Source organism: Ostrinia furnacalis, unplaced genomic scaffold, assembly GCF_004193835.3.
Source record: "Ostrinia furnacalis isolate ACB-3 unplaced genomic scaffold, ASM419383v2 OfSCF4320, whole genome shotgun sequence".
Classification (NCBI taxonomy): domain Eukaryota; kingdom Metazoa; phylum Arthropoda; class Insecta; order Lepidoptera; family Crambidae; genus Ostrinia; species Ostrinia furnacalis.
In genome coordinates, this window is record NW_021134559.1 from 173,322 (window position 1) to 186,343 (window position 13,022).

The 13,022-nt window shown below is 36.6% G+C and overlaps 1 protein-coding gene across 1 annotated transcript; it reads left to right on the plus strand.

Annotated features, from left to right (window-relative positions):
- Positions 1-324: 324 nt before the first annotated feature.
- LOC114359350 (alpha-(1,3)-fucosyltransferase C) lies at positions 325-1,980 on the plus strand. Its single transcript, XM_028313694.1, has 2 exons — positions 325-1,268; positions 1,632-1,980. Exons 1-2 carry the CDS (start codon positions 325-327, stop codon positions 1,978-1,980), a joined length of 1,293 nt encoding a protein of 430 aa, XP_028169495.1.
- Positions 1,981-13,022: the final 11,042 nt, after the last annotated feature.

A 13,022-nucleotide genomic window follows, 5' to 3' on the forward strand; every position in this document is an offset into this window, starting at 1 on the left:
ATACAGACATTACCTATGTTAGGTAGGTATGTCGCTATTGTAGGTATGTATTGTCACCTGTGTATAGCCTTTGTTTTCTTCCAAATAAACATCATATTATCTTATATCTACTCTTAAAAATTGTACAGCAAACGAAAAAATAAAATATTAAAAAGGCATCAACCATTCCAGATAAGAAATGACGAAGAAAAATGCTTCGTGACTGTCGTATTGTTTATTTAGAATCAAAAGAATCCATTGTTTACACAGCTAATGAGTCGACTGCACAATTTCATTGTCTTCAAACCTGTCACTCCGTCTCCTCCAGCACAACAGAACCTCAAAATGTACGTCGCAATGAAAACGGAAACGTTCGCGAAATTATTCTTCCTTATAAGTTTCACTGGTTTGATTATGTACGCCGTTTTAGCATTCTATACCTTTCATACGGCCTACACGACCGTCGCTGATCTCGAAAAATATAACCAGAACTACCCTATTGCTGACATGAACCCAAAAGTGGACAGATTTTACACGGACTTGAAGTATATCCTCATTTGGACAACTCCGGAGTATTTTCAGAATCCGCTAGGTGAAGGGCAAGGCCCATTCGTCAAATACGACTGCCCTTACTATAACTGTTACTTGACAACGAAAAAAGATCTCCTGAATGGAGATTACAAGAATTTTGATGCTGTGTTTATGGATATAAATCTGCTGAGAAAATGGAAGAAAATGACGTTACCAAGGTCAAGATCTCAAACACAGAAGTACATCTTCCATGGTATGAGGTCTTCGGACGAGACACCGATCTGTACCATCAATGCGGACAACTACTTCAATTGGACGTGGTCATACAAACTGTCTTCAGACATAGTGACCCCATTTATCGAAGTGCGAGATTATGAAGGGAATCAAATAGCACCAAGAGTCAAAGTCCAATGGAAGAAGGATATGACCAAAATTTCTGATATTGAGAAGGAAAAGATGAAGACGAAAACGAAGGCTGTGGTTTGGGTCATGAACAGTTGCAGCACAAGGACCAACAGGATGGTTTTCGTCAAGCAACTGCGCGATGCCTTACGGGAACACTCTTTGGAACTAGATATTTATGGATGTAAGATGTTCACTTGTCCCGGGAACGATTGCATGAAGCTTGTGGAAAGAGATTATTATTACTATTTGGCTTATGAAGATAGTAACGCTGAAGATTACGTAACTGAGGAGGTGCTGAAAGCGTACCATCATAATGCTGTGCCGATCGTGAAAGGTGGCGCTAATTACAAACAGTGAGTATTTTATTTTCCAGTGTTCTATTTTGTAAACCGTGTATTTTGGTGTGTGTGTTCCCAATTTTATTACATATAATTTACGGTAAATGGTAGGTAAGTAAGGTAGAACTACCGACTTCTTACTAAAAAACCTTACATGAAATTACTTTTAGCTACGAATTGTTGTCTTGTAACTACAGCGTTAATACATAATAATTACATAATTATATGTATAGCATAGGAAGTGTGAGTCCTTTGCAACTAGGCTCTTTCTACTCCTATGACTACTTAGTCAACTGTTGTATTTGATTTCACTAGAATTTATTTTGTAATGCAAGTGATAATGACTAGAGGAGTGACTGAAACGCTTTTCAATTCTAGGTTCCTCCCAGACGGGTCGTACCTCGACGCTTCAGTTAGTGATCCTCGAAAAATAGCAGCGGCAGTAGACCACAGCATCAAAAACCTGGAAATCTACTACGACTACCACAGATGGAGGAACCATTACACCATCAAGAAGTCCGAATATTGGAAGGGACTGTGTCAACTCTGTGAGCTCCTGCATTCTAAGGCGAACCTAGAAACTTACAGTTCTTATGATAAGTTTAGGACCTGGTGGTATACCGATCCGTTGAAGGAAAGGTGTTACCCCAAAGGTGCTGAGAGCATGGTAGATGTACTGTCGTATTTGAATAGCACTAAAAGGGTGAAGCGAACTGTTTCAGTTTGATTCTTACTTAATTTCTGGAAGAGTTTGTATTTCATTCAGTTTCAAAGGCAAGTAATTAAAGTCATAATAAAGGTAGCCGTAGTGGAATTTTTTACAGTTGTCTTTATCTTTTGGGAGTGTAAAATTACCTTTAATATACGTACTCATCACTTTACTACATGAACATTAAAAATATCGCTATTTAAGTAAAATTAGATCAAATAGGATTAATTAGGTACTTACACGTAGATACTATTTAATTTAACTTTCACTGCAATATTTATAATTGTCATTGTACTATCGGCCACAGTGTTAACTACCATCAGTTTTTGCTCTCGCTCTCATCACATGGTGATTCTTTGCGATAGAACGAGACGGCATGATCGGTAATGGGTAGTTAACACTGTTGCCGATAGTACTTAACACTTATAAAGTAATAAGTAATATGTAGTGATATTGGTTGTCTTCTTTTACTTGTATTGTATAATTAAAAACACGTCGGATTGTCGGCTACCAACATAAGTTAAGGGACTTAATGCAGTATAGGTTAGTGTCCGTGACTCCCACTCGGCATGGGGCACACTGAAAACCAGTGTCGTGGCCTTCCTCACCGGGGGCCACGGCATATGCTGAGTGGGGTCCCATTGCGATGGGCATGGCTGTGCGGCAGGGTGGCACTGTAAAGTTTACTTTCTCTTCAATTGTATGTTTTATGTGTTACCTCTGTCTTGTTTCCTTTTTTTATTTACCTCTTTTGTGTTTTGTGATGTCCATGGCAATAAATGTTTCTTTCTTTCTTTAATTTAAAATTTAAATGTAGCTCATTCCCTCGCATATTTCTAGACATTTCATTAACAATGAAAGTCTTGACACTTGTCTAGATGTCTCGAGGGTTTTGTTCGTGAACTTTCAACTCTCTGACATTCTTTAGCAAGTTTCCACAAAAGATTGGCATTTAATAGCACTGTTGCGACCTTTTATATTTTTCTAGAGACAATATTTAAGCTATTGTAATAGAAAATTTAAGAAATGATATTGAAAAAGTTTTTGAATTTCTTTTGTTATTGGACTAAACCATCTTCAAGTTTTATAATATTTTTACACTTTTCTATTATGTAATTATGTGTTATGTTTAACTTTAATGTTTATTTAGGGTTTTGTAAATATAACTTTTAAATCGTTTATTAGTATCTTTCAGTACTACATAAATCACTGGATTAAAGAATGTTAAGAAATGCTAGTGTTTTACTGCACTACACTATGCACACATACTTTGTAAGTAGTATCATATTATTATTCTGTGGTATTATACTTAATGTAAGTAGGTCTTAAGTAATGTAAAAAAAAATGTTTAGTTCTGTCTGTTATGTAAATAAAGCTTCATGGAGCTTTATTTTTTTCATTTTTCTCCAGAACGTTGCGTTCTCTCACAAAACGCCCTCCGTCCTTTCAAGTGTTCAACTCATATTTTCTTTGATCCCGAAACAGAATTCATAAACCTTTTATTACTATCAATCGTTATGAGAGCCGTTTAAAAATTCACCCTGGTACAGCCAGCAGATAAGGCTATACAATTTTGATGCAAACTCGCTCGTATTACCACTGTATAAGATGCAGCTGAGTGAAGCTTGATGTGACGTACGGTCGGCAACTTAGTGAAGTCACCTGGTTTGCATATCGTCGAGATAGCTGCTGGAATATTCATTAGCGCTTTGTTGCTGACCCTACTTACTCCTTCACTATGGTAATCTGTGACGTCATTGTTTGTGTTCCTTGATTTTGGGCGCTTTGATTCCGGATTTTGAGCCTAATAAATATGAGATTTGAAAGGAGGTAGGTATAAAAGCTGGTTTTATAAATCATGCAGAAGACATTTTATTCAAAATGTATTTTCAATAGGATTGAAGAGTTGTATTGTAAACATATAGCTTGTAGGTATTACATATTATGGTCAAAGATCTAGTAAAGGTGGCAGCCACTTCCACCTTGCAAATCTGGAAATCATAAGAGAATTTTGTCCACTTCTAGACAAAAGCCAAGAATCCTCCAAAGATCCACCAGATCGTTGGTCCACCTAGTGAGAGGGCTGCCTATACTACGTCTTCCGTCCGGCTCGTGGAGAACTTTCCTGCCCCAACGGCCATCAGCTATAGAGCTGCGAGCACTACGAGCTATGTGCCCCGCCTACTGCCACTCTTCAGAAATTATACGGGCTATATCGGCTATTTTAGAATTCCAGCGGAGAGCCGCTCAGAAATCAGAAATGAGGAGAGCCTCATTTCTGATTCGATCACGCAGGTAAACTCCGAGCATAGCACGCTCCATCGCCTTTTGGGTGACCTTAAGCCTTCTTATGAGGGCCATAGTAAGCGACCACGTCTCAGATCCGTATACCATCACTGTCAACACACACTGGTCAAAGACTTTTGTCTTAAGACACTGCCTGATTCGATCATATAGGGAAAATTCTAAAGAGGCCACTGCACTTCGGATCACGAGGCTCGAAAAATTTACATCCACGTTGTAAGTATTCAAATTGTGTCACTTGCCCTCAAACGCCTGAGCGGGCATAATGTGCTCAGTGACCCTTCAAGCTCTCGCCTCTTCGAATATTCGCTCCTCGAATATTCAGCAGCTTGATTAGGCTGAGCCTAGGCATATAAAGTGGGGTGACATATTTTATTAATTCTAGGACTTGGCCATCATTCTATTTTTGTGATGGAAGTGTATTTGTGAAATAGCTATCCTTGTTTTTGTGATATTAATGATTGAATTTTGACAACAGTAATTGTGAGTGTGATTATGTGAGACAGCGTCGAAAAATGATCTACCTGACTGCCAAACGAAAGAGTTTTACAAAAGTGACAAACAATTTATTATTCGAATCGTATGGAAATGTCGCGTTGTGTTGATGCCAACCACGCTGTTGCTTATACTGGCTGTCGAAACATAGACTATTGTTAATAATAATATTACTGTGTAACTAAATCTCTCGGAATAAACCCAGCACGCTCCGGTTACCGTACGCAGATACGTTGCACGTTTGCATATATTATGCATCGGGGTGCAGACGGAGCGTTGCTAAACATATTATAATGATTACCTATATTTGAAGCCCTATAAGACATTATCCTCTTCTATTGAGAACAATAGGTATTACAGAGCAATTGAATCCTACTAGTTCTACTAATATTATAAATGCGAAAGTTTGTGTGGATATTTGTTACTCTTTCACGCAAAAACTACTAGACGAATTTTGATGAAACTTTACAGTGTTATTGTTTATAACCCAGATTAACATATAGGCTACAATTTACGCCGATTTGTGACATTAAATTTCACGCGGGTCAAGCCGCGGGCAAAAGCTATATCTAAATAAACCCAGCACGCTCCGCTTACCATACACAGATACGTTCCACGTTTGCATATGCATCGGGGTGCAGAAGGAGCGATGCTAAACAGTGGGTAATTGGATTTGGATGCAGGCGATATATCGAAGGCGATTGGTGTTAACAAACCGCGCGCACCTGGGGACTGCATTGTGTGGGGCCCTACTACGGTCCTTGGTAATTTAACTCGATTCCTGTTACATAGTCTTCATTTTTGCGAGATGTGAGGGAATGTCGACATAAATTCTAACTCGTATTCTGTTAGATGGTTTTAGTCGTTTGCTAGGTGTGAAATGAGGACTTTAGATAGCGATTGTGGGTTGATTGATACTGATCGCCTTACATAATATCTCACCCTACCCTGTTGGTGGTCAACAGAGTAACTACGGTTGGATAGTGGTGATAATTAAGAACAGGTATAAATAGAAGGATATCAACATGCTAAAGTTAAAAATAAACATAAAAAATTACACGGTGCTAATGTCACCTTTTTTCTACCACTGCAACTCCTGTATAGCATGTATGATCCAATGAACGTATTGAGTATTGAGAATTAAAATCCAGCACTAGTGAAGAAGATGTCATATAACCAGCAACGAATATAGAAGGAGTTCCTAAATACTCAACATCTTAGATTTAATATCGATCAGACAGAGGGACAGAGAAATCGCAATTTACTTAAACCCCTAACCCATAGTAGGGGTTGCAGGCGGCCTATTAACCACGTGTCGCCTACGCACCTGCGCCCGAGCGGGCCGTCTTGTCCAGCACACATAATGCTTTGAATACTTGATAGTCCGGGCAAACTATTGTGATGTGCTTAGCAATAGAGTGGATAATACGAAGTACGTTATTCTGTGATAATAACCAGTAGTTTACATTATGTAATCTAAATACATTTTTTATGGGAATATTGTTCAATTTGATGGATTTGCATAATATTGTGTTTAGGGGAGAACGCGAGGAGAGTTGTAACAGAGCAGAGGAGTGTTGTGATATTGTCGATTTTTGGAAACCTATTAACTATCAGTGAGCTCGAAACATGAGTACTTGTTAACTCGAGACTTGAACTAAAAAAGCTTATTGTTACCAGTTCGCTAGTAGTTAATAACTTCCAAAAAATCGACAATGTCACAACTCTCCTCGGTCTCCCTATATGTAATCAAAATATTTTTTCTATGGAAACATTATAATAAAAATGATCGTTTTTCAAAATATTATGTTTAATTAGTGATTGGCGACGTTGGACATGAATTTAACTAAGTTAAAACGAATCAGAGGAGTCCGGAAGGGAAATCTTACAAGAATACAAAACACTGTCAGAAAATCTGAACGAAAATCTAGGTGACAAAGAGGTAGGGTTAGTTAGGTTCATTTTTTTATTAATTTAAGGCTACAGTGAGAAGAGACAAAAGGCTAACGGGAATATAGATAGGTATTTTGTGTAACTCAACAAATAGTTTTAGTGATCTTTAGAAAAGGCTCCCTCAGATACAGCGTAACTGCCATCATTCAATAATTTAAAACTACAACTTTTTCAAATGAATTTCAGAATATTTTAGCTAGCCTATATGTATAACTAAATTAGTTTTCAACTACATTAAAAATGCACACATACGACTACGTACCTACATCATGTCAAGTTTCAGGCATTACTTCAATTTTCAATATCATTTTTGAATTTCATACTCTTAACTGATCTTCACAAATGCCATTGTGCCCTTTACTCCCAGAAAACCAATACAATCAATAAAAGATAGATAAATCAAAAGAGAGAAATAAGATATCTTAAAAAACAACATTAGGGCGAGAAGATGGATCGTTGATCGTCACCCAGAATGAAGTGGGTGTGGGAAATAGGGCAAGTCAAAAATGTATTTTATTTTTAGTGTTCCGTATAGAAATGGATATTGACACACTCATCACAAAATTTCAGAAACTATAACACCTACAAATTTGAAATTTGGCAGGTAGGTACCTTATAGGGTGTAGACATCTGCTATGAACGGATTTTACGAAACTCCACTCCTAAAGGGGTAAAACGGGGGTTAGAAGTTTGTTTGAAAATCCTGTTTTCACACGTACGAAGTCGCGGGCACAGCTAGTATTATAGCAAGAATAGTACCCACACTCAATAGAAATAAAATATAATTTTCAAGTTTTTTTATCAACATGAAACAATAAATATGTTTTTTTTTCTAGTAGAATCATAATAATTAACCATTTAATTGACTACTCTACAAAACAATGGGTATGCCAGGAAAGTAGATTTTTATCAGCAACCAGCTAAATCATTTGGCATGAAAATAACACGTACACATATTATTAAAATTAACCTCACATTATTATTATTGTAATCCTTTTGATAAGCTCCGGCTAGGTTTATTATAGGAATTTTCAATTACAGTCATTATTACCGACCATCACTAACTGGGCGGTTTTTAATTTATTATACCTACAAAACAGATACAGATTTCATATTTTGATATTGGTTTATTTAAATTCTCTCAAAGGCTTTTGTAAAAAATACTACGAGTAGAGATATTACGGATTTTTCATTTACCTAGCATTAATTTTAATTTAGGAATGGGTAGTTCTACTCACGGTGGAATTATTTAGGACCATAAAATGAATCTCCAGTTTTTGTTAGTAATCAGTATAAACAGTGACTAAAGACCGAGAATATACTACAACATATCCAATTTTTAACGGGCCAGACAAAATTATGATAAATATTGATTTTATAGCGGTTTTTCTATTTTCGATGGACAGGGAAGTGAGAACATATACAGGATAGTGAAAATTTAACTGAAAGATGCATTTGAGTTTATAGTCTTTACTCTAAAAATAATAAAAAACACTTTTATGTGCATCATAAAGGTCCACTATCAATTGAACATGGAACTCATTTAGGTGGCTTCTTTTTCCGTCACCTGATCTCTTTGACTTTTCCCTACTATTTGTATCTCCTTCTATTATCTTCCTCTTCTTTCCTCGACGCTTTTCTTCGGCTGGAAACAATTCGTTAGTATCTATTTTCGGCATCTCCAGCAATCCATCAGGATCATCAATGTTCATTCAGTCCCAGTACACTCGTAAGGTCAACCAAGTCTGATGAATCAAAATACTGGTGTTGCAGGCATTACTGGTCTCAGTTTCAGATTCAGTTTAAGCGTCATCAACATTTGCTTTCATGGAAGAATATTTTACGATGCCTATTTGGAAGTGCTCGCACACGTTACTGCAAAAACAGCTAAAAGTTTGTATAGAGTCAAGCAAGTCAAAATGGAGTATCCAGTTTCAATGGAGTGTATGCATTTGCCTGCACTTAGTGTATTTGTAAAATGCCTTTATATGGCAGTAAGTTTTGCTGGTTAGTCGATATTAACTTTTCCATTTTCTTCGTAAACCCAGGGAAATGATACACAGGGAAGTGAGATTTTTGATGTATTTTGCCAAAATCATGAAATATATAAACTTCATATCAAATTTAATATTATCAGTCAATGGATGCAAGCGAGTTTGACATTATTGTTTCATAAGTGCCCTAAAATAATATAAAATACTGTTATAAATACGTAACAGATAAGTGAAAAGTTGTCTGGCCCAGACACGACAGACGATGATAACAGCGTAGCTGCGTCTAACTGACTGACGATTTGGGCGAAATAAACGTTTCACTAGGCGAACTTAACTGCATACTTAAATACATAAGAACGACAACGTGGCTTACCCTTTGTTTTGTTACAGATTTTAACGTGTTTATAGGTGGCAGGGAAGTGATACTTAATTCGTGTCGCCTTTGTTCAGCAATCAAAAAATTATGTAAATAGGGAATTCAAACATAATCCATATAGGTTAAATGAAAGATACACTAATGGTTACTTTCAATACAATGTTATTTTTGACTAATTATATTTTTATATATTTTTTATTGTGATTTACATCATGAATTCTGGAATGTCACCCCACAGGGAAATGAGAATTTTTCCCATTTGAAGCCATTTTTGTCTGGGATGTTTTTATTAAGACGTGTTAAAATTCAGTGACCAAGTACTATGTGAGTTAAACTTTATTAATACCCTAAAACGAAAACTATTGATTGGTAATTTAAGGAGCTGCAAGTTGAGCCCCGTAAAATTCCCTGATTTGTAGAACTACCCGAATATCAATTCTCACCCACAAAATTCCATAACTTCGGTAACTTCATATTTAAAACTATTAGACCGGGTTGCACCATCTTACTTTATCTTTGACAAACGTCAAAAATCTGTCAAACTCCATACAAAAAACACAGGTTATCGTTAAAGTTTCGGTCAAAGTTTGGTGGTTCAACTCAGCCTAAAAACGAGAACATACGTAAAATCGTATCGTATCGTTTACAAAACCTGCCTACGGGACCCTAAAAAGTATTCAATAACAAATCAGAATTGCGGCTGTCGATCACAGATGCGCGCGAGTGATATCGGCAGGTTTTTTTAATGCAAAATGGGAAAAAGAATACAAAAGATAATTTTAATAATATTTATTCGGGTCCGCTGCTTTTTTGATGCAATAACAGTATTGTTCAAATAGAATAATAAAACATTCATGGTTTTTCTACTAATTTTGTCATTTGCTCCTTGTTTTGAAAACCTATTTAAGTTAACAATAAGCTTTTTTTAACCTCTTTAACCCGTCTGGAAGGAGGGTGCTAACTCTTGTCTCCAAATTGGAGAGTTGTATTCCTACAGTAGACACTATGACTTGATAATGAAGCGTCTTAGCTTTTTACTATGGTATAAAAATGGATAAGTAACTTAACTAACCTTTTAGTCGGCCGAAAGTTAGGCCCGATTTTAATTTGTATGAAAATCAAATCGGTGCCGCGGTGTAATGTCCATACATGCCCATACTGATTAACTGCCCGACTAAGCTATCGGCCGACAAAAAGTTGGTGGTCTGCGCCTAGGCTGATAGGCATGTATCTGCCTCGAAGCTATACCACGACCTTCAAAAACTAATAAGAAGTAAAAATATCTAACAAATGCATCCTTTGACAAACATCCGCGTAATCTGGATTCCACCATTGGCGGAAATTCTCTTTATTTTTTACCACCTCTGTGTGTTTGTTCAACTTTTTGCAGAGGTTGCAAACATTCGATGTAGGATTCACTGTATAATAGTAGTGGTTTTTCCAGTCGAAGAAGTACTCGTACATGATAGGGTTTTTGATGAGGTAGTCGATTAGGGCGCCTAGTTTCTTCATGTCGAAGGCCTGAGCGTTGATGTAGGTGCCTGGTGGTAGGAATCTGAAAAGTAATATAAATTTTTATCTGCTTATCTGAATTATTGTAAAACTACTGCCATCAGAGATGAAGTGGCAACAAAGTAAGCAGTTCTAATGAATACAACTTATATGGAACTCTACAACGAATAAAGCTATGGAGAAAGAAAGGAAAGTGATGCTATACTAAGGATGATTATTTCTTACCTCGTATAGTTAGCACCACCCAAAACGATAGGTACAGTGAAATATTCCAACGCTTTAACCAGCTTATCGCTCACATAGTCTGCAGCAAACGTATCTTCCAGAACTAGCTGGAAAAAATACTTCTTTTCGACCATTTTATAACATTTGTTCAAAATACCTCCTGGACATCTCTTATCCCCACACGGACCAAACACATCCAAACTGTAATTATAGCCTTTCATTTCATTTCTCAGATCTTTAATGAAATCTTTGTGCATATTTTTCAATTTGCACTTAGTAACAACCCAAGCGATCGCTTTGTTTTTGTTCACGACTTTAGTTCTTATAGCATCCGTGTGGTTCATAGTTTGAAGCCATTTCAAAGACTTTCTAGGGCCAACTGTCTGGTTTCTGGTATTGTAGATGCTGATAAAAGGGTGAGGGATGTCAGAGTCCAATTTATAAGTCCACGTCCAAGAGAAGAAGTCGTCAAACATCGGGTTGCAGATAGGCTGTTTCTCGGCAGACTCATGAGACCAGAAGATGTATTTCTGATGTGGAGGCCTTGTGAAGTTGTAGAAACTCAACTTGAACTTGCTGATCTCGTGGACATCGAACACAATAGCGTCAAAGTTATCCTGGCTGTTAAGCATAGTCCTGTTATAGGTTATGTAGCAATTCATATGAGGACACTTTTGATCAATGAACAGTTTTTGTCCTGTCTGAAATTCAAAGCCATAGTCCTTGTGTAGTAGCTTCTTGTGCTTAGGTTTGTTCCAAAATAAGATGTATTTCAAATCTGTTGGGTATCTCACGTGTTTTAAATTCACCTGGCTTCTCCTGCTTATTATGTACGGCAGCAATGATATTAAAATTGCTAGCAGGAATAGGGCCATGTATATACAGAATCTTATCAAGTTCTTCTTGAAAGTGCTCACAAACATCATCTCTTTTATGTGGTACTTGTACATGTTCTTTGGATTTATCAATTTCTTCGGCTTCATAGTAATGTTCTTCGTTTTCACTTGAGCATGTGTACGGTGTAACGTTTTGCGTAAAACTGAGCGTTCTTTGAGAATGCTATTGTTTTCGCGCAATGTCCTGTTTACGAGTTTTCCATTTTTTGTGAGGAATTTTGTTGTTGTTGTATTTGAAGTAGGTATACTTACATTAAACTTGACGTGTAATTTGATCGCTATAGTTATGGATCGCTTTAGTACGGACGTACGTCTATACAATTTTCTGAAATGGGAGATTGTTGTCAAGAACTAGAAAACTCATTCAAGTACCTATAGAATTATACATCTACCATTTTACAGTCTTGCTCTAGTTTTTACTTAAATTATATTAATAAAATTGTTTTTAATTGAATTCTCTTACACTAAAACGACAATCTATTATTTTTAGCCATTTAACCGTTATTAGTTAATAATTTCAATGTGGTAATAATCCCAGGAAATAAGCCCTAAAATGCTAACGGAATGCTACGAAATAGGCCAAAGTTTTGAGGCCAGCGTAATTTATGCGTTTAATTTCGCAATATAAAGTGGCGAATTTAACCGACTGCCGTATGAAAAACTCGTTTCGTACTCCCTTAATTTATGGGTAAAAAATATTTTTCCCGAACGAGTAATAATGTTGCATATGTCGCTATTCCTAATGTAGGGAGCGCCTTAACGTTCCGGAATGATTTATTTTATGAATTTCCAGGGAACACTGTTTCGACTTTGTTCGACTAGTAATGTGCCGGGTTTGGCTTTCTGTGTGTTTTAAATATTTTGTAGTGAGTTTTCTGGAACGTTATTTTGGTGTAAGTATCATGCGCATAATTATTGTTTTAAATATTGCTCTAAAGAAGAAATTTTTGGCCATAAAAAACATTAAATTCAAGTCAGTGTCGACTTTAAAAAGCTTTTTTGCATAGTTCCAATATATCTTTTTAACATTACCTGCAACTGTTTTGGGACAATAATGAGCGTCAGTGCTGAGAACAAGTAGCGCAAGAGTCATTTTTGTCAGCCATTATGATGTAATATTTATTAGTAGTTACAAATAATCATGAGCTTTGTGAGATGCCTCGAGATATTATCAATCCTAAAATGTCATCTGTCAGATTAATTAGTATCTTACGAATTGAAAACCCCTCGACTAACTTTTTGACCCGCACCTACTCGCTCAGACTTTTAGGGTTCAATCGTTGGATTGGTCAAACCACTAACTAC